The 26,282-nt window shown below is 68.4% G+C and overlaps 7 protein-coding genes across 7 annotated transcripts in view; 3 read left to right on the top strand and 4 right to left on the bottom strand.

Annotated features, from left to right (window-relative positions):
• CHLNCDRAFT_133326 (hypothetical protein) overlaps nt 1-1,475 on the bottom strand; it is a gene marked incomplete at both ends in the record, with an annotated part of 4,418 nt that extends 2,943 nt beyond the window's left edge. The window contains 5 exons of the mRNA XM_005851772.1: nt 95-138; nt 297-488; nt 667-864; nt 1,080-1,229; nt 1,410-1,475. Coding sequence (XP_005851834.1) covers nt 95-138; nt 297-488; nt 667-864; nt 1,080-1,229; nt 1,410-1,475 — 650 coding nt within the window. The remainder of the gene's footprint in view (nt 1-94; nt 139-296; nt 489-666; nt 865-1,079; nt 1,230-1,409) is intronic.
• Nucleotides 1,476-1,546: 71 nt separating this feature from the next.
• CHLNCDRAFT_133325 (hypothetical protein) lies at nt 1,547-3,550 on the top strand (the record flags this gene model as incomplete). The annotated part of the gene is made up of 8 exons (XM_005852100.1): nt 1,547-1,605; nt 1,787-1,880; nt 1,967-2,098; nt 2,219-2,248; nt 2,464-2,623; nt 2,789-2,910; nt 3,063-3,158; nt 3,347-3,550. 8 exons carry the CDS (start codon nt 1,547-1,549, stop codon nt 3,548-3,550), a joined length of 897 nt encoding a protein of 298 aa, XP_005852162.1.
• A 423-nt stretch (nt 3,551-3,973) lies between these two features.
• CHLNCDRAFT_133324 (hypothetical protein) lies at nt 3,974-5,630 on the bottom strand (the record flags this gene model as incomplete). The annotated part of the gene is made up of 7 exons (XM_005851771.1): nt 3,974-4,019; nt 4,155-4,189; nt 4,335-4,526; nt 4,652-4,780; nt 4,919-4,995; nt 5,112-5,293; nt 5,593-5,630. The coding sequence occupies 7 exons, from the start codon at nt 5,628-5,630 to the stop codon at nt 3,974-3,976; spliced, it is 699 nt and encodes a 232-aa protein (XP_005851833.1).
• Nucleotides 5,631-7,798: 2,168 nt separating this feature from the next.
• Nucleotides 7,799-8,705, bottom strand: CHLNCDRAFT_133322 (hypothetical protein; the record flags this gene model as incomplete). The annotated part of the gene is made up of 4 exons (XM_005851770.1): nt 7,799-7,930; nt 8,139-8,234; nt 8,364-8,496; nt 8,668-8,705. 4 exons carry the CDS (start codon nt 8,703-8,705, stop codon nt 7,799-7,801), a joined length of 399 nt encoding a protein of 132 aa, XP_005851832.1.
• A 381-nt stretch (nt 8,706-9,086) lies between these two features.
• On the top strand, nt 9,087-11,131 carry CHLNCDRAFT_48407 (hypothetical protein; the record flags this gene model as incomplete). The annotated part of the gene is made up of 8 exons (XM_005852099.1): nt 9,087-9,141; nt 9,292-9,398; nt 9,560-9,879; nt 9,915-10,023; nt 10,145-10,255; nt 10,441-10,592; nt 10,726-10,799; nt 10,908-11,131. 8 exons carry the CDS (start codon nt 9,087-9,089, stop codon nt 11,129-11,131), a joined length of 1,152 nt encoding a protein of 383 aa, XP_005852161.1.
• A 184-nt stretch (nt 11,132-11,315) lies between these two features.
• On the bottom strand, nt 11,316-12,883 carry CHLNCDRAFT_133320 (hypothetical protein; the record flags this gene model as incomplete). Its single annotated transcript, XM_005851769.1, has 5 exons — nt 11,316-11,729; nt 11,901-11,981; nt 12,161-12,310; nt 12,440-12,544; nt 12,695-12,883. 5 exons carry the CDS (start codon nt 12,881-12,883, stop codon nt 11,316-11,318), a joined length of 939 nt encoding a protein of 312 aa, XP_005851831.1.
• A 605-nt stretch (nt 12,884-13,488) lies between these two features.
• CHLNCDRAFT_133319 (hypothetical protein) lies at nt 13,489-24,469 on the top strand (the record flags this gene model as incomplete). The annotated part of the gene is made up of 23 exons (XM_005852098.1): nt 13,489-13,704; nt 13,931-14,348; nt 14,506-14,562; nt 14,765-14,821; nt 14,996-17,045; nt 17,204-17,497; nt 17,713-17,797; nt 18,006-18,095; nt 18,301-18,411; nt 18,570-18,704; nt 19,001-19,456; nt 19,581-20,438; nt 20,541-20,750; nt 20,915-21,026; nt 21,138-21,250; nt 21,347-21,503; nt 21,613-21,764; nt 21,918-22,025; nt 22,167-22,327; nt 22,518-22,767; nt 22,881-22,977; nt 23,151-23,248; nt 23,381-24,469. 23 exons carry the CDS (start codon nt 13,489-13,491, stop codon nt 24,467-24,469), a joined length of 7,374 nt encoding a protein of 2,457 aa, XP_005852160.1.
• Between the last annotated feature and the right edge of the window lie 1,813 nt (nt 24,470-26,282).

The following is a 26,282-nucleotide window of genomic DNA, read 5'->3' as shown; positions in this document are numbered from 1 at the left end:
CCCGCCCATCACATTGGCCATCACGTCGATCTGGTTGTCCCTCATCAGGTAGCTGCGCTGCCCCGCCCCCATCACCACGCCGTGGATGGGAGACAGCTTCTCGCTCACCACGCGGTCCTTGGTGGGGGTGCGCAGCTCCTGGGAGTGGCGGGCAGGCGGGGAGGGAGGCAGGGGGGAGGGGAAGGGGTGGGGGGGGGGGGGGCAGGCGCGTGGGAGGCGGGCAGCGGCGCTGCGGCTGGCGGCGCGGCGGCCGGCGGCGCGGCGGCCGGCGCGTCTGCGGCCGGCGACGCAGGCACCCGGGCCCCGGCGCCGGCATCGCCGCGGCGGCAACGCAGGGCGTGGCTGTGTGTGGCATCCAGCGCCAGGCTGGCGTGGCGCGGGCCGCCCACCCGCGCGTCTGGCTTGTCTGTCTCCATGTCTTCCACCCAGTGCTGCCTGGACTCGTCGTTCTCCACGCCGTTGAGCGCTGAGGAGAAGTCGCCAAACAGCTGCGGGCAGGCGGGGGAGGCGGGGCGGGTGGGTGTGGTGTGGTGGGCGCATGGGTGGCCCTGCCCTCCCTTCTGCGAACAAACTGCCAGGAAGCTGAGCCGGGTGGAGGCTGCGTAGCAACCATGGCCGGCCCAGCCCCGCCCGCCGCGCGGCCCTGGGGCGTGGGCGGCGCCGCACCTTGGCCTCGCTGGCGTCTGTCTGCTCCAGGCCGAAGCGGTTCTCAAAGGCGGCCTTGTTGTACTTTTGGAGGAAGCGCTCAAAGGCGCCCGGCGACCCAAACTTGAGCGCCCAGATGTCGTCGCCCGCCGCAAAGGTGACCCGCAGCTCCCGAGCCTCAAAGGAGAAGTTGTCGTCCACCAGGGTGTCGATCGGGTCCTGCGGCGGGAGCAGGGAGGGAGGGGAGCGCAGGGTGGAGGGAGGGAGGAGGCGGCGGGAGATGCAGAGCCACCCCGCCGCGCCGGCAAGCGCGCCCTGCCTGCGCAGGCCAGCCACGTGTCCGGGCCGCCGCTGCGCCTGCACCCGGGTATCAGGCCCGCTGGGCTGCCGCGGGTCGCTCGCAAAGCAGGGCGGAGGCTGCGGGCGGCACGCACCTGCGCGCCGTCCACCTCCAGGTGCCACTCTGGCGAGCGGCTGTTGCTGTCCTCGTGAGCGTCGTACAGCTGGGCGGCGGCGTTGCTGGCCACCTCCTCCCACTGGCCCCCATTCCTGGCCGCCAGGTAGCGGAACAGCGCCGTGGCAGACTGCACAGCACGCGGCGAGAGCGTGCGGCGGTGTTGCGATTCTCGCTGGGCGGCGGGTGAGGCGGGTGGGAACATGGCACCCGCCACACCCCTCTGCTGGCCCCAGCTCTGGGCCCATTCTGCGTCGCGCCCCCGGCGCCTGCGTGTGGCAGCAGCGTGCTGCTCCCCGGCTCTGCTCACCTGCTGGCCTTGGGGTGTGGCCGCCGCCTGGCTGGCCCCGCCCGCCCCTGTGAGCCAGGACCACATTGCCGACTAATCCCTGTGCTGCCGCACGCCCTCCGCGACTGGCCGCCACACGAAAACACAAACAGCGACAGATGCTGCTGCGAGCAGTGATCAGGGAGCGTGATAGTGCTGCCGATAGCGAGGAGGCGATGTAGAGTCCCGTTCCCTTGCCCAGCGGCTTTGGACTTGAGCCGCCGTCCCGCCCGCCACCTGGGCGTCCTGCCCCTTGCGGTTGCCGCTGCTCCTTCGCCTGTGCCCTGCTGCTGTGACCAGGTTACTGTTCCATTTTGGGCGCTAATCAGTCTGCGCTGCACCTCCTTGCCTTCCCGCAGGGGCAAGTTCCGGTCCAAGCCCTGGCAGGCGGTGTTGGACGAGGCGCGCCACCTGGTGGACAGCGGCGTGGTGGAGCTCAACCTGATTGCAGAGGTGTGTGCTTCCCTTAGCTCTTGTCTGTGGCTTGTGTGAGCATCATTTTCTGTATCGGCGCTCACCTGCATGCTGCGTGCCCACAGGATACCAACCAGTACGGCATGGACCGGCGGGACGGCAAGGGCTTGTCGCAGGTGCTGCAGGAGCTGGGCAAGCTGGAGGGCCTGCGCTGGATCCGCCTGCTCTACTGCTACCCGAGCTACTTTTCCGAGGAGGTGCGTGGTGGATGGATGGGCAGCTCCAGATTTGCGCCCGCCTGCATTGCTGCCAGCCTTGGACAGCCTCCACAGCCGCCCAGACCACCCAATGTGCTGCCCCGCCGCCCGCACCTGCAGCTGATTGATGAGATTGCCACCAACCCCAAGGTGGGAGGGAGGGCAGGACTTCAGTGCAGAGAGCTCCCTGCAGCCTGTCTTTGGCAGCCGCGGGGGTCTGCCTGGCAGCAGGCAGCGCCGGACAGCGCATGCAGGGCAAGCGCTCACCTCTCCCTGCAGCCTGGCGTCGGGCACTCCACTGCGGACGCGGCTGCCCGCCTTGCCCTGCCCCGAGTTGCGTGCCCCTTTCTTTCTTCCCTGCCCAGGTCTGCAAGTACATCGACATCCCGCTGCAGCACATCTCCAACCTCACGCTGCTGGGCATGAACCGGCCGCCGCAGGCGCACACGGTGGCGCTGCTGCACAAGCTGCGGGAGCGCATCCCGGGGCTGGCGCTGCGCACCACCTTCATCTCGGGCTTCCCGGGTGGGTGGGTGCCGTGTGCTTTCTTTCTGGGAGGGCAGCCTGAGCAGCGAGCCTTTGTCACCTGGCTGGGGAGAAAGCCGTGTTTGCCTGGCTGGCGCCCCTGCCTGCATCGAGGCGAGCCTCACCCACGTATGCCACCCACCAACGCCCGTGCCACCCCTGCAGGCGAGTCTGAGGCGGACCACCGCGAGCTGGTCGACTTCTGCTCCTCCTTCCGCTTTGAGCGCATGGGCTGCTTCCAGTACAGCGAGGAGGACGGCACACCCGCCGCAGAGCTGCCAGACCAGGTGGGCGGGTGGTGTGGTGCATGCGTGCGTGGGGATTGGGCGTGGTGTTTGTAGCGTGCGGGCCCCCGCGACATGCAGCTGGCGGCTGCTTGGCTGGCGGCACGCCTGCAACCTGACCCGCTGTCCGCGTTGCCGCCGTCCGAGTGCCGCAGCTGCCGCAAGAGGTGCGGGAGGCGCGGCGGGACGAGCTCATCTCGCTGCAGCAGCGCGTGGGCGAGGAGTGGGCCCGGTCGCTGGTTGGGCAGGAGGTGCGCTGAGATGAGCGTTGCCTGCATCAGAGCCGCCCTGCCTGCCTGCCAGCCTGCGCAACTTGCAACGTGCGCGCGGCCCTCGCCAGCCTACCCACCTGACCCCTTGCCCTCCCCATGCATCACACGCCCACCCGCCCTGCCCCGCTCATTTCATCCCACACCCGGATCACCCGCCCCACCCGCAGGTCGAGGTGCTGGTGGATGGGCACACCGAGGACGGCGAGGTGTACGGGCGCACCCAGTGGGATGCGCCAGACATCGATCACATCGTGTTCCTGGGGGAGCCTGAGGGCGGGTCGGGGCTGGCGGCGCTGGAGGTGGGGCAGCTGCGGCGGTGCCGCATCACCTCCACCTCCACCTTCGACCTGGAGGCGGTGCCCGTGGCGTGAGGCTGGCGCGGGGAGGGCGAGGCGTGCCAACCTGCCGCCGCCGCCCTCTGCCGGGTGTCGTCGACGTGGGCAGTTTACAGGCTTTACTTCTGTGTGCCACAGACAGGATTGGGCAACACTGTCACAACGCAAGCAAGCAGGGAAAAAAACAGCGGCGGCGCAGCGGGTGGATGAAACAGGAGAGAGTGTGCGTTGGTGAAACACGCGGAGGCGGGGTGTTCGGTGCTGGTTTGCGGGAAAATTAGGCAACAAGGTGGCATGCTGTGGCAGGAGGCAAGCTGCTGCGCGCGCAGTGAAAGAATTGAGTGGGCGGAGCGGAAGAAACAAGCGGACAAAATTGGGGCAGGGGAGGTGTTTGGTAGGAGGGGAGCGCTGGCCAAGAGGGCAGCCAAGCAAGGGCAGCATCGGGTGCCCGCTGGCGGCTCACTGCTCCCCCAGGCGGTTGTGCTCCTCAATGTCGGGTGCGTCCCTGCGGGGCCAGCGGCGCGGGGCACCACGCAATGAGACACAGCAGCAGCTGGGACACACACAAGCTACCAGCAGAGCTGGGGGAGGTGGCGGCCTGCGAGGGGGCACGCGTGGCAGAGGAGGCGGGCAGCCGCACCAGGGGTACACGATCCAGGGGTTGCTGTCCAGCTCCTGCACCACAGCACAGCACAGCACAGCACAGCACGCACAGCGCGCTCAGCGGTGCACACTATCCTGGATGCCGGCTGGCCCGCAGCCCACCCCAGCCCCGTGCCGGCCAGCTGGGCCCGTGGCAAGCCCCCCCGCCGCCGCCCACCTGCGCCACAAACTGGGGCACGCCCGCCGGCAGCCGCCCCTTCTTGGGCCGGCACTTGTTGTGGATTACGTACACCCCGAGGTGGGTGGGCGGCACGGGGCGCCCCTCGGCCGCCAGCGCCGCCTCCTGCGCCACAATGTCCGCCTGCAGCTCCCTCACCGCATAGTCCAGCGTCTCGCGGCTGTCGTCCACCTGCCAGGCAGGCGAGCGGGGTGCACACGCGCCGCTCAGCAGGGCGCCGAAGGCAGGCAGGGAGCAGGCAAGCCGGCTGCGCAGCACGCCGCCGTGCTGTCGCGCCTCTGGCAAGGCCCTCCCACCTCGTCCACCACCAGGATGCGCTTGCCGGCCAGCTGGGAGCTGGAGGTGCACAGCCACTGCGTGCGGCGCACCCCCGCCTCGTGCGGCCGCCCCTCCAGCTCGTCGCTATACAGCTCCAGGCCGATGACCTACAGGCGGGCGGGTGGGCAGGCGGGCAGGGAGGGAGAGCGGTCTGAGCAGGAGGAGCCGCATTTCTGCCTGCCCAGCTTGCCACAGGCAGGCATGCAGCATGCGCGCAGAGCGGCACGCGGGGGGCTCCCAGGCACCTTGATGGCGGCGCAGCTGCCGTTGTTGGATGCCTTGCGCAGCACGCTGCGCAGGATGCGGGCCGGGATGAGGCCGCCTGCACGCACAGCCGGCCAGCCAGGCAAGGGGGGGTAAGCCAGCTGCCAGCTGCAGCCGTTCATAAGCGGGTGTCTTCTCAAAACTGTGCGCCGCCGACGGCCAGGCGAAGCGCACCTCCGCTAATCGCCAGCAGGTAGTCTGGCTCTGCGTAGCCTCCCGGCGGCAGCTTGGCCAGCGAGCTGTTGATGGCAAGGTGTATGGAATCGTAAGAACAATGCATCTTGGGCTGCGGCGCCGGGCTGCTCTTGACAACACCGTTCGCAGTCGCCATGAGGTGCAGGCCATTGGCGACATCCCTGCAGGTGAGGGAGTGGGCGAGCAGGTGCAAGTGAGTGACAGCCCTGCGGCAGCAACAAGCGGCACGTAGGGACAACAGCCCCGCGTAGCATGCTGCGCCTGGCGACATCGGCGGCGGAGAACGGCGGCAACAAGTGCGACCGAACGCGCCGATTCGTCCAGGGCGTTCAGCAATTTGAATTGGCATGTTGATGCAGCGCGGAAACGCGCTGCTCCCTCCCCTGTCGTTGTTGCCCTTTGTTGCATGCAGCGAGCACAGTTGCCCCCAGCTCTCAGCGCCTGCAACTCGTGTCCTCACCTCCCGTTTTCCTTCTGCTCCTCCACAAGCCGGCCCATTGTGGGAGGCGTTGGCAGCTGCTGCAAGAGAATGGCGGCGCCTACTTGAATGCCACCCACACACGGGACCAGACGTCTCTGACGATCAAACTGCTCGACCTGAGGGCGATGAGGCGCGCAACGGGCCCGCCCATCTTGTGGCAGCCATCATCGGCCAGCTGGGCTGGCGCCAGTGGGCCCTCGAGGGCGCAAGCGCACTTGGCACACTTTCGCTCGAAAACCAGCTTTCACAGTGGCGACGGCATGCACACATCACACAAAAGGAGTTAGACATGACTGCCACTCATCACAGGAGCGTAACAAGTGCGACGGCAATCACACGGTCGGTTCCGGCACCGCTCACAGCGGAATGTCACGGTGCCCTGGGGACCATGCCACCCCGGAGCCGCGCGGGGCTCCTATGAAAGCTCAGCAGATTCGCACCGTTTCAGGATGATGGTCAGCGACATCAGGCCAGCAAGCGCCTGCCGACGGCAGCACCGTGCCAAGCCCAGCATGCAAATCGCGCCCTATGCTTGACCATTTCTGACGTGATCTGCATCGCTAACATTCCGTTTGGGGCCCTGTGCCACTTATTCTCCGTTACTTTCATCTCATCTGCGTCGTAATGCTGCTCTCCTCCGCTGTTATCCGTTGCCAGCCCCCGGCCGTGGTGGCCAGGATGCCCAGGGCTCGCCCCTCGCGCAGGGCCCTGCGCGTGGCCGCCAGCGACACCGCCGACGCCTGCGCCATCCCCTGGGACCCGCCGTCGCCGGAGAAGAGGGCCACGCTCAACATTATGCTGCTGGCGGCAGTAAGCCTCCCGGTTGTGGGCCTTGTGGGGCCCTTTGCATCCAGCTTCGTCCCCAACAGGTACGCGAGTGCTCAAAAGCGCGGGTGTGTGGTGCCGATCTCTCTTTGTCATCTTTTAACATCAGCATGGGAGTCGCCAGCCTGCCAGCATCTTACACCCACTGCTGCATAACCCAACTGGCACCCGGCCACCAACCATGCAGCTCCGGCCGCTCATCTGGGCCCCAGGCTGCCCTTGATGTGCTGGGCTACGACGTGAAGGCGGCAGCGTGGGTGGCGGCGCACGCCGTCGGCGACCGATCGCTGGTGCAGGGCCTCAAGGTGGGTTGGGGGGTGGGGGGTCCCCTTTGAGGTGAACCAAGCCTCTGCTCGCTAGGCAGCCGGCTCCAACTGATGTTGAATCAGAGCTCCATCCATGGCCCAAATGCACATGCTGCAGGGCGACCCCACATACCTGATAGTCACCGAGCAGGGCATCGAGAAGTATGGTGTGAACTCCATCTGCACCCACCTGGGATGCGTGGTACCCTGGAACGCCGCCCAGAACAAGGTGGGGAGCGCACATCTGGGCAATGTTGAGCCGCTGGGGCCTGATGGGAAGATCTTGAGTGCCTGATGGGGTGCTGGTGAGCAATGCCTGTCTGCACAGCGCTGGCTGAGCAGCGCTGGCCCCAGTCTCCTCCCACTGTGCAGTTCATGTGTCCCTGCCACGGCAGCCAGTACGACGCCCAGGGCAAGAAGGTCCGCGGCCCCGCCCCGACGTCCCTGGTTCTGGCGCACACCGATGTGAATGACAACGACGTCGTCACCCTGTCGCCCTGGCAAGTTGGCTGCTGCACTGGCTTGTGTGGTGCTGCCTCAAGGTGTGCTGCATGCACGATGGCGGATCTGGAGGCCCGACTGACATGCACCCACATGCCTGCTGCTCGGGTGCAGGACTGAGACCGACTTCCGTGATGGCCAGGCCCCCTGGTGGACCTGAGCCAGGCCTCTCTCCTTTCCCACAGAAAAAGCAGAACGCACAAAGTGTGTGCTCGGCGCTGTGTGCCTCAGATGATGCCCCAGCCGGACCTGCCCCTGTACAGATGTGTTCCCCTGATCCCCAATGCATGACACCCCATCCCAGCGTTTGATTGATCTGATCTATCTATCGTCCCGCATCTAATCTCATGCCACGAGCCGCGTGCCCACAGCACGCCGCGCGCCAGCGCAATTGTTTTAATACCCATGCCACTGCCGGCTCTCCTCGGTGTCCAAGAAACAGCAGCTGCATGTTGTAACAGTGCTAGAATTGAAAGGTTGAAAGCAAAATCATGGCAGTGTGTCTGCGCCCAGCCTGCCCAGCCGGCTAGCCCAAAAGCTGCTGGCTGCCGTGGCTAGCCCGGAGGCCAGCTCATCTGCCGGCCGCCGATGATGTGCAGGTGCAGGTGGTAGACCGACTGGCAGCCGTTGGGGCCGTCGTTGATGGCCACGCGGTAACCCTGGGACAGCCCCTCCTGCTTCGCTACCTGGGGGGAGACGGGCGGTGCACGGGAGTCGGGTGCGAGGGCAGGTGTGCAGGTGGCAGGCACGCAGGTCCAGCAGGCAGGGAGGGCGGGCCGCCAGGCATGCGAGCCTGCTGCTCCCGGCCTGCACCTCCCGCCTCGCTTGTGCTGCCGCACTGCCGCACTGCCCCTGCTTCCCCCGTCGGCATGCCTTGCTGGCAGCGCTCCCCACCTGGGCAGCCACGTACAGCAGGTGGCCCAGCAGCGGCTTGTGCTCCTCCTTGGCCTTGGACAGCTGGGTCAGGCCGTTGCGCACCTTGGGGATCACCTGCGGCGGCAGGGTGAGATACACACAGGCATGCTCGGCTGCCAGGCAGCCTGAGGCAGGGCGCACATCACGGCAGGCTGCCGAGCGCCGGCCATCCGGTCGGCTGCCACCGCCATCCAGTGCGCACACCAGGAAGTGGACGGGCCCCTGCGGCGAGATGTCGCGGAAGGCCAGCGCCTGCTCATCCTCGTAGATTATCTGGGCGGGGATCTGCTTGGCGATGATTTTGTCGAAAATGGTGGGTGCGCCCGTGTCGGCGGCGCTGCAAGAAGCAGGCGGCGGTGATGGCGGGGGTGGGGTGGGGTGGTGGTGGGGGGGATGACGCCCTCCTCGCCATTTACCGCGACCCATGGGCAGATCCTCATCGCTGCTGGGGTGTTGGTTGCAGGCTGGGCACTGCAGGAGGGCCTGCCGAAATGCCCATGTCGGTCACCTGGCTGCCGCCTGCGCCTTCTCCGCCTCGCTGCTCATGAATCGCACCGACAGATGCCTGCTCCGGCACACAGAACCGATCCGATGCCGCTGAGCGGCCGCAGTGGGGCTGGCAAGAAGGGTTCGGCTGGTATAGCCGGTCAGAAGCCAGAGCCTCTGCAACATCACCGAGCGATGTGCTGCCTGCAGGGCGACTCGCTAGAGACTAGCAATACAGGCTGTCGGCACGTGGCTGCATAGCAGAAAACCAGGCGCGAACAGCTCCCTACCATCGGCACAGACATGTAAATGACGTACGGTTGTCGAATTGAGGCGCCCCATATGCAATGCACCACCTTAGACACATGCGGGGCGGCGTTCGGCGTAGCCAGGCCCCCAGCGCGGCCCCCACGCAAGAGACGGAGAGTGGTAGCAGCCAGCATGGAGCTCAGGCAGCTGGGCAGCAGCGACCTGCGCGTCTCCTCGCTCTGCCTGGGTGCGGGCCGCCGCCGCTGCCGCGCCGCGGCCGCCACGCGACGACTTCTCCCTCTCCCGTCCCACCATTGTCTCCCCCCAACACACATACACTGCTGCACCCGATCAACGCAAGTGTGCTCCCTCCCTGCTCACCTCGCTGCCCCTGCAGGCACGATGCTGTTTGGCGAGAGCACGCCGCCGGCGGAGGCGGAGCGCCTGTTAGGCCTGGCTGCCGATGCGGGGGTCAACTGCTTTGACACAGCAGAGATGTACCCCGTGCCGCAGGCTGCCGCCACACAGGCGCGACAAGGATGCCTGCGCCTGGACGGCCTTGCGCTGCTGCCGGCAGCTGCCTGCTGGGCCCTCGCCTGGTGCGCCCGACTGCCGCACTCGTGCTCGCCCGCGCGCTCCCACGCCCCCGATGCCGCCCGCTGCAGGGCCGGTCGGAGGAGGTGCTGGGGGCGTGGCTGCGGCGGCAGCGCCTGCGCCCGCGCTGCGACCTGGTGGTTGCCACCAAGGTGTCGGGGCCGGGCGGCATGGGGTGGCTGCGCGGCGGGCCGGCGCGCCTGGATGGCGCCAACATCACCGCCGCGCTGGATGCCAGCCTGCGGCGGCTAGGCACCGACTATGTGGACCTGCTGCAGCTGCACTGGCCAGACAGGCAGGGGCTGCGCTGCGCTGGGCTGCGCTGTGGTGTGCCGCAGCTGGCCTGGCTTTCTGCTGACCTGCCGCCGCGCCACCTGCGGCAGCCTGCCTCGTCACCCCGTTCCCCCACCCCCCCACCTGCTGCAGGTATGTGCCGATGTTTGGAGACCTTGACTACGACCCAGCCATGGCCTATGCCGCAGCCAGCTTCGAGGAGCAGCTGGGGGCGCTGGCGGCGGCGGTGGAGGCGGGCAAGGTGGGCGGCTGGCTGCCGGGCAGGCGTGCGGGCGGCAAGGCTTGGGCCTGGCCGGCGAGCCGCCGCTCAAGCTAGCCACTCTCCATCAGACGCACCGGGCAGCCATGTGCGGCGTGTGCAGGTGCGGCACGTGGGGCTGAGCAACGAGACGCCCTACGGCCTCATGCGCTTCTGCCAGCTGGGTGAGCGGTCAGGAGGTTGGCAGGCAGTGGCTGCTCATGCCCAGAAGCATGTGCAGCACCCAGTGCCGGCTGCCCACGGCCTCCAGCTGCGCAGCGCTGCGCTGTCCGACGTTCTCGTCGGCCTGCCCCACCCATCCTGCCGCCCTGTCGCCAACCCCCGGCACCTGCCTGCCTGCCTGCCTGCTGTGCAGCTCGGGGCCGCCCCGAGCTGCCCGGCGGCATTGTGTCGCTGCAGAACGCCTACAGCCTGCTGTGCCGCACGTTTGACGCGGGCCTGGCAGAGTGCTGCCACGCGGAGCGCGTGTCGCTGCTGGCCTACTCCCCTCTGGCCATGGGGCTGCTCACCGGCAAGTACCTGGCAGCAGGGGGCGGCCCGCCAGACGCCAGGTGAGGCGCCGGGCCTGGCAAGCCTGTTGTGGGATGGGGTGGCAGGGCGGGGTGAGGTGGCAGGCAGAAGTGCAGCAGGCATCCAGCTGCTCGACCTAGGCACACCCGTGCCCCTCCCTGTTCCCTCTCCCAGGCTGAACAAGTACCGGGGGCAGTACGCTGAGGCGGAGTCGCGGTACGGGCCAAAACCCAATGTGCATGTAGCGGGTGAGCGGCGGGGTGGCGGGCTGGGGTACAGAGGGTGCGCCGCTGCTTTGCACCGCTGCTTTGCCATGCATCACCACCTGTTGCATCTGCTTGCCACCTTCCGCGCAGTGACAGCCTACTGCCGGCTCGCAGCGGACTGGGGCCTGACAGGCGCCAGCCTGGCGCTCCGCTTTGTGCTGGCCCACTCGCTTGTGGCCAGCGCGGTGGTGGGCGCCACCAGCTCGCGGCAGCTGCAGGAGCTGCTAGATGCGGCGCGGCAGCCGCCCTTGGATGAGGGGCTGCTGCAGGCGGTGGATGCCGTGCACAGGCGCTTCCCCAACCCCACGCCATAACGGCCTGATCCCCGATCAACACAACCAGTTATTGATTCTTCTCTGCACGTGCCAACCCTATTCTTGCCCCTCCACCTGGTGTGAACTGAGAGCCACCCCGCTGTTTGGCATTGGGTGGTAGTCACGGACCCATCGGCAAGGATGCATGCATGGGGTCGAAGTGTGGGGAAGTGTGGGGTGCAGGTCAGCCTACTTCGGCCTGCAGCGCCGCCGCCTCCGCCTCCAGCTGCTCCCGCTGCGCCAGCTTGGCCGCTTCCTCGGGCAGCAGCTGCGCTGCCCAGCGCTCTCGCTGCCGCTCCTCCAGCACCGCAATCTGCCGCAGCTTCTTCTGCACAGCCCGCAGGCGGCGCCGGGGATCCTGCTGCTGCTGCTGCAGGGCCACGGCGCGCGGCAGGCCCGCTACAGCGGCGGCCGCCGCCGCCGCAGCGGCTGCGCGTGGTGACTGGCTACCGCTCGTCTTCGCGACCGGGCCGTGCCCACCACCCTCCTCCTCGCCTCCATCTGCTGCTCTGCATGGCCGCTGGCTGTCGCCAGCAGCACCGGGTGCGCCCCGAGCGGCATCCATCTTCCTCTGCAGCTCTTGGTACTTGTGCGTGCTCTGCGGCCAGGCACAGGTCAGGACAGCCTGCCTGAAGCAGCGCTGGACCTGCTTGGGATGGCGGCCCAGCACGCCGAGGAGGTGCACTGCATGCTTCCCCGGCTGGCTGGCGCCTGCGCAGCGCGGCAGCCGGGCGCTCGCCTGCGAGGGAGGCAGAGGGGCATCCGCCACCGGCGCCGCGCCAAACGCCGCCCAACCAAAATCCCGGCCGTTGGGGGCAGGCTTCAGGCCAAGCTGCGCAGTCTTGTGGATCTGTTGGCGGCACCAGGCAGCGTAGGAGCAAGAGGGTGCTTCAGAGCGTGAGCACACTCTGCGAGGTGGGACCCAGCTGATGCCAGTACATGGAAGAAACACACAGAGCGGCCCCAACCAAGCCTTTTTAACACGTTTTTTAATCAGCAGAGGGAGACACGGTCTCAGCATGCTCCTACCTTCTTCTCTAGCTGGAAAATCTTGGGGAAGCCGCGCATCTGTTGAGGCACAACCAGGCGCTGCGGCGCCTGGCACAGAAAGCAGTATGGGCTGCCCACCTCAGCTATCAGGCCCCCCGGCAGCCCCTCCCACGCCTCCACCTGCTCCGCCTGCAGCAGGAGGCAAAGCTCAGGCAGCGCGGCTGGGCGCAGCGCTGTGCAGCGCAACGGCACACGGCACTCTGCCGCCCGGGAGCCGTCTCCACTCCCGCCGCGGCGGCTTACTGATAGGCAACCCACGACGTCCACGCATCCCAGCAGCACGCCAGTCGGGTAGGCGGGCGGCAACTCGACGGCTTGCTGGCCCCCACTGCCATGCACGGCACGATAGAACTCTTCCATCTCCTGCACTGTGCAAGGTCGGGGGCAGCGACCCGGGGAAGGCGGGCGGGCACACACGCGCACGGGGGTGTTGCAGCAACTGGGAGCGTGGGTCCTTCCTGCCATCCCGCTGAGGGTGACCCTTCCAGCATCGCCTAGGCTATGGCCTCGCACCTGGATCTCCTGGGGAGTGGGCTGCTTGGCAGTGGCGGCAATCCACAGGCGGCCGCGGTGCTCGGTGGGCCAGCCACGGCCCTCGATGCGTTTGATGCCATAGACCAGCAGAGAGGCCCAGGGCTGGTGCATGGACAGGCACACACCCGCATCAATGGGCGCTCCCTGTCGCTGCCCTGCTGCTGCCATTGCGGGGCTGCATATAGGGGTTCAATCCAGGCGGCTCAAGTCCGGGCGGCGTGCAGCGCTGTCGCTCGCGCCGCCGTCCCTAAATTGCAACTTACAGCTTGCTGCCGCACAGCGACTGCAACGCACGAGCGTCACCTGATCCTGCCGCCCAGCCTGTCCTCAAGACTGCTCGGAAGGAGGGCGACTGAGGGTGAAGAAGAGGCGAGGCCAGACGACCTTTGCGCCGAGCAGCGATCGGAGGCAAGCCTGTTTTGAGCGATGGGCTGCTCCGCTTGAGCTGTTTCTGTTTCACGAGCAGAACCCACCTTGTTCATTGGCGTCCTGCTCGCCACCTCAGCTCGCAAATCGATTCGAGCTTCAAGCCCTTTCCGGCCCATCCTTCAGTTACCATCTGAACAGGGTCCGTCGCCCCCCGCCTGGCCCACTGCTGGGGTGACGCTCCCTCTCTCTCTCTTCTGCGCTGCTGTTTTGGTTTGTGCGGGACAGTAGCAGATCAGAGGGGCCGCAGGTGTGTGATTTTTGGCAGGAGGTGGCTGCGTCGCGACTGCCCCAGCCACAGTCTCGCCGCTCCATTGCCGCCGCCGCGCCGCTTGCCCGCAGCAGGGATGGCGTCGGAGGAGGCGAGCGGCGGCGGCGAGGCCGCCGCGCTTCCAAACCCGTTTGACAGCGGCCGCAAGAAGAAGACGCTCAAGTGGTGCCTGTGGCACGTGCTGACGCACCACTTCCCGCACGGCGCGACGATCAACCAGCTGCTCGCCCAGGGCAGCCCGCTGCTGGAGCTGTTCCCCTCCCTCAAGACCAACAGGAACCCGCCCGGCCAGGTGGGTGCAGCCAGCAGCTGGGATGCAAGGCTGCACCGCGGTCAATCGCCACGCCACGCTGCGCGTCACGCCCCGAGCTTGACAGCAGGCCGGGATGCGCCCAGTCGCCGCCGCCGCACACCTGGCCCGCCCAAGCCCGCCGCCTTGCCCTGTCCTGCGCTGCTTGGATGCCAGCAACGCTGCACTGGGCGCTGGCGATTGGCGCCGGCATGTGGCCGGTGTGCAGGTTTCTACCGAGTTTAGCGTGGATGCTGGGAAGCACTTCCAGCGGGAGCACCAGGGCGGCAATTCCGTGTGGATGGCAAAGAAGGGCAAGGCAGCAGCAGGCCAGGCGGGCAGAGCAGCCGCAGCGGCAGCGGCAGGCGCAGGCGCAGGCGCAGGGGCTCGGCAGCCCATGCGCGGCCAGAAGGCCGCCAGCCCCGCCAGCAGCGGCAAGCCGCCCAAGATGCCGCGGCGCGGCAGTGGCGGCGTGGGCAGCAAGGCCAGCGCGGCGCCGCCGCCGTCCCCGCCGGCGCCCGGCAACAACAGCCTGTACCCGCCCTGGGAGGAAGCCTCGTGCGCTCAGCTGGCCAAGGGGCTGCTCAACAAGACAGCCAGCGTGTGGTGGCATGAAAAGGGGCAGTTCTGTGATGGGACCATCATCGGTGGGTGGGGTGGGCCGGCAGGCGGGCCGGGTGGGCGCCCGCAAGTGCCGCGGGCAGGCTGCGCCGGGGGCTCTGGCTGGCTGGGCCGTGTGCTGCGAGTTGCGGGGGAGCCCTTCACACCGACAGCCGCTGCCCCGCTGCTGCCCCGCTGCTGCAGCGGCGCTTGATGACGGCCCGCTGCTCCTGTTGCAAGTCAGCTACGAAGCTGGATCAAGTGCGGCGGCGGCTGTGCTTGGCTGTGGCGGGCAGGGCGGGCAGCTGCGTGCAGCCATCCAGCATGCTTGCACACATGCAGCAGCCAGCCTGCCTCTGATGCCTGTATGCGAGGCCTCGTTGCCCAGGCCCGACCGCCCACCAGCTGGCCCACCCCGCCTGGCCGCTGTGCCCACCTGCCGCGTCCCTGTGCCTGGCGTGAGGGGAGTGGCTGGAGCCCACAGAGTTTGGTGTGTCCGGGAAAGACGACACCACGGTGGGTGGGCGGCAGGCCAGGAGGCCCGCCATCCTTCCTGCTTGTGTGTTTGGAGCACGAAAGGGTGGCATGCTTGCAGCCGCCGTCATCGCCATGCGGAGGCAGCACATCATGCCAGCAGCAGTGCTGCCCGGCGTCTGAGCCCCAGGTGCCCATCCCGCTCCCTGGTGTGCCGCAGATTGTGGCGGTCACCAGTACTGCTTGTACATCCACAATAGTGAGCAGGGTGTGTACATCCCAACTCCCTGCCGGGGCCTGGACCTGGCGGCGTTAGCGGCGCCAGAAGGGGAGGCGGTGGCAGCAGCCCCTGCTGCCGCACCAGCGGCCTCGCCGCCAGCCACAGCTGCAGCGGCCGGGCAGGCCAAGGCTGGCGCAGAGAGAGAGGAGCTGGCAAAGGGAGGGGCAGCAGCGGGAGGAGGGCAGGCGCCAGGAGCCGCAGCACCGCCCCAGCAGGCTGCCGCTGCTCCAGCGGCAGGCGGGGCGCCAGCGGCAAAGCAGATGAAGCAGCAGGCGGCGGCTGCTGCTCGCGCCGCCACCTCTTCTGGCAGCAGGGGTGGCAGCAGCGGCGGCAGGCCGGTCAAGCCAGGCTCTGGCGATTTCAGCAAGACACGCTGGTGGCAGCAGGCGGTGATAGGCGACAGGGAGATGCCATCGCCCCGAGACCAGCGGCATGGCAGCGAGGAGCGCAGCGCAAAAGCTGGCAAGTCGCCCTCGCAGCAGCAGCAGCAGCAGTCACGGCAAGGCAGCCAGGAGCAGGAGGCAAACATGCAGCGTCCACCTCTACCGCAGGAGCAGTCTCGGCAGGGGAGCCAGGAGCAGGAGGCAAAGCTGCAGCCACTCATACCACCGCCACCGCAGCAGCAGTCACGGCAAGGCAGCCAGGAGCAGGAGGCAAAGGTGCGGCCGGTCATACCACCGCAGCAGCAGTCGCTGCAGGGGAGCCAGGAGGAGGGCGAGCCTGAGCAGCAGGAGCAGCAGGCGATGCTCCCGAAACCGGCATCACCAGCGCAGCCAGCTGCTCACCAGCCGCCAAGCCAAGCCCCTTTGCAGCAGGAGACGGAGCAGCCACGGCAGGAGCTCAAGGTAGCGCAGGAGCAGCAGCAGGAGCAGCAGGCTGAGGCGCAGCGGAAGCCAGAAGATAACGGGCCAGCAGCACAGCAGCAGCAGCAGCAGGAGGAGGCTGTCCCTGCTCCGCCCCCGCCTCCACAGCAGGAGAAGCAGCGACAGGAAGATGCGCCTGGGAAGCAGGCGCCAGCTGTTGCTGCCGCCTCCAAGCCTGAGGCTGCTGCCCCGCCCCCGCATCATGCTCAGTCGGGAGCTGCGCCCGCGGTGCAGCCTGCGGCACAGCAGTTCCTGAAGAAGGATGCAGCAGCTCCTGATCTGGAAGCTCCCTCACAGCAGCCCCTCACAGCAGCCCCCTCACAGCAACAGCAGCAGCAGCAGCAGAAGCCTGAGGCCAAGAAGCAGAGCCCGCCCCGCCCGCAGAAGCAGCAAAAAGCCGCAGCTCCCATGGCTGAGCCGACCAGCCCACACAAGCAGCAGAAAGCAGCAGCTCGGACAGCTTACCCGACCAGCCCTCAAAAGCAGCAGCAGCACCGGCAGCAGGGCATCAGTCCCAAGCATGTGACCCAGAAGGGAGAGAAGAAGCGGCGCAGGGAGGCCGAGGCGGCGGCAGGGACGTCATCAGAGGAGGAGGAGCAGCAGCCGCTGCTGCAGCGCAAGCGGAAAGCAGCCTCCCAGCGGAACCGTGGGGAGCAGCCCGCCAAGCAGGTGGCGGCGGCGGCAGCAGGAGCCGCCAGCGGCGCCCCTGCCCCTCCTGCCACCGCCAAGGTGCCCTTCATCATCCCCAAGCGTGCCATCGCTGTGGAGCAGCCGCCGAAGGCTGCGGCCCTTGCAGCAGGCAAAGCGGCCAAGCCTGCGGCAGCAGCCACCCCGTTCCGCATCCCAAAGACGGTCCCCGCAGCGGCGCCCGCCGCCCTCGTCGCCTCAGCAGCAGCAGACGATCGGCCAGGAAGCAGCGTTGGCAATAAGCGGCCGTGGTCGGCAGCAGAGCCTGCGCCGCCTGCTGCCACCGCCGAGCGTGTGCCCCCTGAGAAGCAGCGCCGGCCGGACTCGGCGGCAGTGCCCCCCTTGCAGCAGCAGCATGCCGCCGAGCGGCGGCCGCCGGCGCCACCACGCGAGCCCACCCACCACATCCTGCTGCGCGACTGCCATTCGGTGCTGGCAAGGTGTGTGTGCTGATGCTGCTGCGGCTGCCAACACTTGCTCTGCGACTTACTTGATGAAATGGGTTACAGCCATGCCCCACATGCCTTCATTCCTCCGATGTTGCTTGCTTGCTACCGTCTCTCGTTTCTCATACATATGCCGCACCTCCCGTCTGCAGCCACAGCAGACCTGAGGCCCAAGAGCTGCGGTGGGCCCCTGCCGCTCCCGGCGCGCTGCCCACTCCTGGCCGCGACCCCGCTGCGGCAGCGGCGGCTAAGGCCCACAGGCGCGCCCTGCAGCAGCGGCTGGCAGCGGCGGGCGGCTGGCCCGGCGCCACGCTGCTGCCCGCGGCAGGCGGCGGCGCGGCAGCTGCCGGGCAGCTGCCCGAGTCCATCCGCCACGGCCGCATCTTCATCTCCAAGCGCGAGACGCTCAGCACCTGCATGGAGCGATGCGTGTTTGTCAGCAACAAGTGGGTGCCCGTGCTGCGGAGCTGCCGCGGGCCTGTCGTGGAAAGGGGCCCCAAGCTGCTGCCTCCTTTCCGTGTGGCCTGCCCAGGCAGCGAGCCCTTCAGTCGCTGCCGCGGCAAAGGCTTGCTGCCTGTTTAGTTCATGCCGCTTCATGCTGATGCGGAGCGTCGTGGTGTCGCCGTCCCGCTGCGTCACCATGCTGCGGTACTGCGTGCAGCAAGCTGGACCTGGAGGGGCTTCAGGAGGGGATGATGGCGCTGATGCACAGCCTGGACGAAAAAGTGCTGTACGGCTGCTTCAGGGTGAGGCCGGGGCGGCGCCGGGTGGCGGCTTGCGCTGACATGGGCTGTGTGGGCGGGCGGGTGTGGCGAGGAGGCTGCCGTGCTGTGCTGCATGGTGGAGGCAGGTCCTTCCCCCCACGTACACACACTCCGCACCCCACTCAACGCCCTTTCCCCACTACCGTCCAGACCTGCAACACGCCCTGCCGCCTGGCCTGGCTGGCTGCAGGTTGTGGAGTGGGGCGTGGGGCTGGATCCTGGCTTCCCCGCCAAGGGATTCGACTATCATGTGCGGGTGCAGCCGCTGCGCCTGTTTCAGGTAGGGGTGCGTAGGGAGGGTGGTGCCAGGGAGTGGGGTCGAGGCAGGTGTGCTCCCGGGTGGAGGGGCGTGCGAGGTGGCGGCAGCGACGGGACGGCCCGGTGTGCAGCGCTGGCGGGCAGCTCGCGCCGACGCATCCCCCGTCCGCCTCCCACCCCTCGGCCCCTGCCCTGCCTGCGTGCCCGCGGCCCCCGCCTGCCTGCAGCCGGTGCCGGTGCACCTGCTGGATGCGCATTGCGAGCACAAGGTGCACCCCAAGACGCAGGAGAGGATGAAGTTCTTCGACCGCCACCTGGCACACAGGCAGTGCCGCCAGGTGCGCTGGCCGCCGCGCTGCGTGCGTGCCGGCTGGTGGCTGGTCGATGGCTGTGGACGGGTCGACTGCCCACCCCGCCTGCCTGCCTGCCTGTCCGCCAGACCCCTGTTGCCGCTAGACAGCGTGCGCTGCCCGCTGCCTGCCTACCGTGCTCGCAGGTCTGGTCCATGTTCTCCCACTACGACGGCAAGCTGGAGCAGAAGCTGGACATGCCGCAACGCTTCGGGCGCGCCTTTGGCGAGGGCTGGCAGCTGCTGCTGGAGGGCGCCGCCGCGGGCACCACAGCCGGCGTCGTCAGGGCCTGATGCTCCTTGGGAGGCGTCAAAACGCGGAAGAGATTTCCGCATTGTTCCGCGCTGTTTTTCGAGGTGCCTCGTTCATACTTGTGCGTGCCTCGAAACATGCACATCATCCACGTGGCACAAACTTGCAAAAAGTTTTCCTTCCGCAGGGCATTTCCTCAGTTCAATTTGCTCGATTGATTGCAATCCCACCAGCAGCTTCGCCTCCTGCGCGGGGCGCCTTCAACTCCGCCATCCCGCCGTCGCCCATGCACAGGGCGCCGCCCCCTCTCCCCCCTCACAAGCAGGCCGCCGGCATGCGGCTCCTCGTCTGGCTGACGATTGCTGTGAGGCTCTGCGGGGCGCTGTCCGACTCTCCAGGCGCCGCCGCCTTGGCAGCGCCTCCCAGCCTCCCACCAGCTGAGCTGCCAGCGGAAGTGGCAGGGGCCCCGGCACAGCAGGACAACCTTTCGTGGGCGCCAGACACGCTGGAGGCCCAGCCTCCCAGCCCTCAGCCGGAGCCGGCCCTGCCGCCCGGCCCTGCCACCGCTCCGCCGCCCTCACCTGCGCCCTCCGTCCCTGCCAGCCCCCCTCCGCCGCCATCGTCACCCACCGCTCTGCTCGCTGCTCCACTGCCGGCACTGCTGGATGCCACTTTGATTGAGGCCGCGGCGCACAGCAGCGCCAGCGCCCGCGTGGCGGCGCTGCTCCCAGCCGGCCAGCCGCTCCGCCTGGTCCCCAACCAGTTTGACGACAGCGGAGAGGTGAGGGGAGGGCGCCGGGCATGCTGGGCATGCATGGGCCTTGTCAGCCTGGGATCACCCCCTATGCAGTCACCATACTGAGCCCAGCCTCGCTCAGACTCACTCATCCGCGGCCTGTTTGCAGGAGTGCGGGGAGGCCGAGGTGCTGCGGGCCGCCTTCCCCGCCTTCTCCCTGCCCACCGACGCCCACCGCCTCTCCCTGCTGCTCCTGCTGTCCGCCTTGGACTGCTCCGCGCGGCAGCAGGGCGCCCTGCTGGGCTTTGGAGGCGGCGCCAGCGCTGAGGTGGATGTGTTCCTCGACTGCCCCACCCAGCGCCTGCTCCTGACCAGCCCCGGCACGGCTGGCAGCGTCAGCTACCAGCTGCCGGCAGCGAGCGCCACCGACGGCTCCAGCCTGGCCCTGCTGCTGACCCAAGACCCGCCGAGCGGCGGCTTTGCCGCCTGTGCCAACGGCCGCCAGCTGACGCCGCGGAGCGGCAGCAGCGCCGCCCTGCTGCAGCAGCTGGCTGGAGCCGGCGACGGCAGCGCCAGCGGCGGCGGCCTGCTGGGCCCCGCTGTGGTCATTGGCGCCAGGCTGGACACGGCGCTCTCGGCACGAGCCGACCTGGCGGCGGTGTTCGTGTCCGATGGAATCCTCCCCTGCAACCGCACCCTGACGGGGCAGCCCCTGCAGGAGCTGCGGCAAGAGCTGGCGGCTGCTGCGGCCCAGCAAGCGGCGCCGCCCACGGTCGCAGTGCAGCATCAGCCGGCCGGTGACGCTGTGGTGGGCGAGCCAGTGAGCCTGGCTGTCACCGCCACTCCCAGCGGCGGGGCACTTGGCCACGCCCACCGCATCCGCCTCACCTTCTTCGGCCTGGCGCCCGAGGGCTGCACCGCGGCCGAGTGCGGCGACAGGGTGGTGGAGGCGGCTGGCGCTGCGCCGCCGGGCCAGCCCGCCGCCCTGGCCGCCAGCGCCACCTTTGCCAAGCCTGGGCGCTACATCGTGAGGATCGAAGTAAGAGGCTGCCTCTACTGGATGGCTGGACGGCTGCTGGATGGCTGTGGCCATGCAAGCAGTCGCCCTGACCTCACCTTGCGCCTGCAGGTGACCAGCATGCAGGGCCACACTGCCACCCACGACCACGCCCTGCTGGTCAGAAAGCAGGGGGACAGCAAGGGCGCTGCCCCGTGCTGCCGCCACAGCGCGGTGCCCGTGGCCCAGCAGCTGGGGCGCCCCATCTCCGACACAGTGTACCGCGATGGTACCGCCGCCCAGCAGGCGGCAGCGCTGGGCTGGTCTGACGACTACTGGCAGGTAGGCCCCGCTGCTGCTGCTGCCGCCGCCGCCGCCGACAGTGCGGTTCGCTGCCCCGGTGCAGCATCAGCAAGAGCAGCCTGACAGCCGGCATGCGCTGCTGCTGCTCATGCATGCATGAGAGCGCCTGCGCCCTCTGCGCCCCGCCCGCCTGCCTGGTGCAGAGCGCGGATCTCGAGGCTGAGCGGCTGTTTGATTATGGCGTGCTGGCGCCGCCGGTGCGCCCCAGCCCCCTCTCCCTGACCACCTGCCAAGACACCCGGCTGGCGGGCGCAGGTTGGTGCACCGCTGCTCCTTGGCTCATCCATGGGTTTGGTTAGCTCATCAGGGTGGAGTATCCCCTCCGTGCGCTGCATTACCCCTCCCGGCTGCCCGCTGCGCCTGCAGGCTCCCCCGTGCTCTTTGGCACCACCTCCGCCCTGGCGGCGGCCAGCAGGGGCCGCAGCAAGCGGCTGGCGTTTGTGCCTGCCGGCTTCGACTGGGTCACCAGCACGGACCAGGTGGGTGGCTGCTGCCCAGCTCTGGGCTGGAATTTAGGGACGGCTGCACCAAAACATTGGACACAATGCAGGACTGCGCCCCCGCCCCTGGTGCAGATCGCCTGCCAGCAGCACTGGAGCGGCTGGCAGGACCAGTCCCCACACACGCTGCCAAGCGCCGGAGGCGGCGTGTGCTCCACCGTGTGCACTCGGGACGGCACGCTCCAGCTGATCCGGCAGACAGGCAAGCACGAGCGGTCCTGCTTGTGGTCCTGTGGCTGCTCGGCATGCACATTGGCAGTTTGACCTCCCCTTGGAAGCAGCTGGCCGTCTGTCCGCCTGGTTCAAGCAAGCCGCACTTTCTTCCCTCCAAGTTTGTGCAGGCATGCTGGATGCCTACAACCAGGCGCTGATAGCCGCCTCCTACGGCCAGCTGTCGCTGGGGGAGGTGGCGGTCCTGTCAGAGACGTACATCGAACGGGACGCCTTCTCAGCTGCCGACAACTTCACCTACTACGAGGCACCTGCCAAGCAGGTGGGCTGCCGGGGCAGCCGCAGCTCTGCCGTGCAGCAAGCAGGGTCCATGGCAATGATCTGCAGCGCTGGCGGCTGCGCTGTTTCCAGCGCTGGTGGCCCCCCGAGCCTGCTGCGTGCCCTGTGCTGCCTGGCTGCCCTCCTCTCCTCGCAGGCGCTGGCCGATGCGGGCGAGGCACCCTGGATGTACCTGGTACTGGCCCCGCTGGCGAACCACCGCCTGCCCCCCTTCCGTGCCTGGAGCGGCGGCAGGGCTGCAGGGGTAAAAGCGGCAGCTGCCGGGTGCCGGGACTGCGCATGCCGATGCCGCCAACAGCCGATGAGGCGCATCGCCGCCCATGGGCCACCCCCACAACAACAGCCGCCACCCCCTGAAAACCCCTGATACGCCTGCCCACTGCAGGGCGCGGTCATCACCCAGTGCTTTCCCAGCTACTATTACGCCGTGCACGAGACGGGGCACCGGCTGGGCTTCCGCCACGCCAACATGTACCGCCTGCAGGGCGCCACGTCTGCGCCCGCCGACCCGCTGGGCCCCGGCCAGACCACCACCAGCGGATACAGGTGGGCTCCCCGCCTGCCGCCCCTCGCCCTGCGGGCGCCCCGAGGCGCGCCTCTGTGCTGCCGCTGCCGCCATCGGCCCACCCTCTCCTCGTCCCCCCTCCTGCGCAAGCCTCGCCGGCGCCTGCTGTCTGAGGTGGCGGTGCCCCATGACCATGCCGCCCTGCCTTGCCCTGCCTGCACCCACTTGCAGCGACCAGACCGACATCATGGCGGCTGGCAAGGGCGACTACGGCCTCTACTACCGAACAATGGCGGGGTGGCTGAGCGGCGGCGAGCGCGCTGTGCTGACGCCTGCTGACCTGGCGGTCCCATCCCGGCGCCGCCTCGTGCTGTGGCCCTTTGATAGGGCCGAGTCGCGAGGAAACCTCATGGCCCTCAGCATCCAGCGCGGCCAGGACGAGGTGCTGGTGGTGGGCTTCCGCTCCGCGCCGCACTGGGAGGTAGGCGGCTGAGGCATGACGCCGCAGCTCATGCCTCGCCCAGCTTCGCCTGCCCGCCTGCCCGCCACCAGCCTGCGCCGCATCTCAGCTGCACTTCTGCCGCATCTCTGCAGGATGTGAGCACCTCTGGCGGCCAGCTGACTCCCCAGGGCAGCCGCCACAACGTGCGGGGGCTGTCTGTGGAGGTGGTACGGAGAGACCCGGCCACAGGTGAGCCTGTGCAGCGCAGCGGGAGGGCAGAGCAGCTGGCGGCCTGTGCACAAGTGAACAGATTGCAAAGGATGCTGCCGCTGCTGCCTGGGTCAGCGCTGGGATATCGCTCCCGGGCCCGCCCTGCTCACCAACCTGGCTGCCTGCCTGCCTGGGCGTGCCTCGGGGTGCAGGCCAGTGGGCGGACCACCGCGGAATGCTGGACTTTAATGTGATCATTGGCGACTGGCCGGATGCGCTGCCCGGCCCAGAGGGCGGCTTCCCCAGGCGAGTGCCGGGGGCATGTGGTTTTTAAAGTCATGGAGGGCCCTGAGGCTCCTGCCAGCACACCCACCGACGCGACCCAGGCACGAGCCTGCTGCGCTGACCGCTGCCCCGCCCCACCCCGCCGCCCCGCAGGCAGAGCGCCTTTGCGCTTCTCAAGGAGGGCACGGCCTGGTGGGATGCCGCCACCGGGCTGCTGCTGTCGTTCGAGTCGGTGGGGGGCTGCTCCGGCGCCCCCGGCCTGCCGCTGTGGAACCACACCGCGCCCGCCTTTTACGGATACCGCGGCGAGTGGCCGGGACAGGAGGCAATGGGAAGGGCAGACTACAGCGGGTTTGGAGGCCTGGAGTGCGGGCAGCTGGTGCTCACGACTGCGGCCCCGGCGCCGCAGGGCAGGCTGGAGTTTGCGGTTGAGGTGGCGCCGGCGCCCCAGCCCTCCACCGGCGCCGCCTCCAGCAGCCGCCGCCGGCTGCACCTGCAGCCCCTGAGCAGCTCGGCCGGCCAGCTGGCAGCCGACGGCGGCGCGTCTGGCGGCGCCAGCGTGGCGGCCGGCCCGACGCTGCGCCTGCGGCTGCCGCCTGGCCAGCAGCTGAGCAGCGTGATTTGGAAAGACGGCATGAACCGCACGGTGCTGGTGCAGAGCGGCGCTGAGCTGGCAGCCGCAGCCGCCAGCTCAGCGGGCAACGACTCCTGGGCGACGGGCGCGGTGACCCTGCCGCCGCTGCTCCCGCTGGCCGCCAGCAGTGCCGCCCCGCCTCTCAGCTGCTCCGGCAGCGGCGGCGCCTGCCAGCCACGGTACAGCGTGGTACTGCTGGCGCCAGATGGCCGCCACGCCCGCGCCGACATCACCCCGCTGGGCGGCCAGCAGCTGAGCATGCGGCACAAGTATTATGAGGCCTCCCAGCTGACCTACTCGCAGGCCAGCCTCACCATGCCCTTGGCTGCTGGCGACGCAAAGGCGGTGCTAGTCGTGCCGCCCGCCCAGCAGGACACCGGCAGCAGCACCCGAGCCGGCAGCAGCGGCGGCAGCGGCGACGGCGGCGGCAAGGGAGGCGGCGTGCCGATGGCGATGCTGGGCGCCGCGACGGGCGGCGGCGCAGCGCTGGTCGCGGCCGTGATCGGTGGGCTGCTCTGGTGCCGCGCTCGCCGCCGCCGACGGCAGCAGCAGCAAGGAGAGGCGTCTGTGGAGCGCATTTCGGCAGACAGCTACAGCAGCAGCAAGAAGTAGGGTGCGCCCCCTCGCCTCCCTGCCCATTTTTTCTCACCAGGCGGCTTGTTTGGAATTTACATCATCAGCATTTGATTGGATGCTTACTGATTGTATTCGATCGCTGGTCACGTGCAAGAATTAACACTGATGTGTGTGAAGCGCTATGCAAGATAAAAGATCAACAGCGATACAGCAGGCATGGTACCAGTCATCACTAAGGGCTGCCGGGGTGGCGGGGATACCAGCTGGGCAGCAGGCCGGTGACCACGCGCCCCTGGGCGTTGACGTACACCCGCCTCAGCCCAGACTCGGTGGGCGTCACCTGGGCGTTGCCCGCCCCGGTCCACTGGCCGGTGGTCTGGTCTGCGACAGCATTCACCTGCGGCGCAGAGTGGGGCAGGGGTGCAGGCGCAGGCAGGTTGATGTGGGGTGGGCGAGTGGTGGTTGGCGGTTGGATGCTAGGTGTGTGGCACAGGCGGGCCCCCGCCCCAGCCCCGCACCTGGATGTCGGCCACGGTGCGGGACGGGTTGCCCCGCGCTTGCAGGTTGACGCCGCCGGCGCGGCCCGTGGCCGCGGCCAGCAGGTTGCCAGCTCGGTTGTAGGCGACGGCGGTGGAGGAGGTGCGGGTCTGGGTGTAGCGCCCAGGTGGTGGGGGAGAGCAGGCAGGCGGCGGCAGTGTCAGTGGGAGGCGGTGAGCGAACACACAGGAGCCTGCCAGTGAGGCTGGCGGCCGCCCAGGCCCACGCACCGTCGTGGCAGAAAGCTTGGACCCCGAGGCAGTGGCCTCGGCGCTGGCGGCTGTGCCGTCGATGTCGGTGCCAACCTGCGGCGCGCATGTGGCACGTGGAGGGGTAAAGTGGAGGGGTAAAGTGGAGGGGTAAAGGGAGGGCATTGCGCCAGAGACATGCATCATCATGCGCATGCCGAGGCTGGCTGGCCCGCTGCCCAGGCTCACATCAGTGACGGGGGCGGTGCAGTCTTGGGAGAAGCACTTGATGCCGTTGGAGGCAAAGGCGCGGCCCGATGCGGTTGCCACGCTGTTTGTCTTGGCCCCAGCCTCGTCGGTCGTCGAGGACGCCTGGGATCGACGAACAGATGTGAAGGACCACACATCGCCTTGCTTGGCTTCCACCTGCGCGGCGGAGTTGGGCAGGAAAACACCAAAGCCGGGTGGGCGGGAGCGCGCAAAGCGGATGGCAAGCGCACGCTGTCTAGTGCAGTGCCTGCCCGGCTCCTGACCGTCAGCGTGCCAAGCAGCTGGCGGATGGCCATTGGAGAGGCGGGGACGTCCTCCGCCAGCTGCATAAGCTCAGGGGAGCGCATGGCAGCTGAGGATGCCCAGCGGGCGGGCAGGCAGGCGGGTTGGTAGATGGGCGGGAGGCACTCGTACCTCCTCGGCGGCGGCCACCCTGCCGCCAACCGACAGCACCGCCAGCAATGCGAGTGCAAGGAGAGTCTTCTGCATTTGTCTATCTCTGCTAGTTTTGATTTCAGCCTGTGCAAGGGGAACAGTGCAAGTAGTGTTCTGGTGAAACCGCCTCAGGCAACTGCCCCTCCCTGCGCCACGACGTGCCTGCGCGGCGTGTTGGCAGTGCGTCGAAACGTCCAATTCAGCCAGAGGGAGCCAAGCTGCACGTCATCATGCAAAAGCATCTTTTGTTGGCAGAAGTCTGGGATCGGTAGCTGTCGGCAGGTTTCTGGACCCGGCCGCCGGCGCCGCTGATGTGGCAATGCTGAACAGGGCGATCTCCGCCCTCATGCCGTTCCGCTCCTCAGGTGGCCTGATAGTATTATGAATTACAGGGGCAACAGCAGCGGAGGCGTGCTGCT

Source organism: Chlorella variabilis (assembly GCF_000147415.1).
Source record: "Chlorella variabilis unplaced genomic scaffold CHLNCscaffold_1, whole genome shotgun sequence".
In the NCBI taxonomy this organism is placed as follows: domain Eukaryota; kingdom Viridiplantae; phylum Chlorophyta; class Trebouxiophyceae; order Chlorellales; family Chlorellaceae; genus Chlorella; species Chlorella variabilis.
Note: the sequence above shows the minus strand (reverse complement) of the source record. Positions and strands in the feature narration are given on the sequence as shown.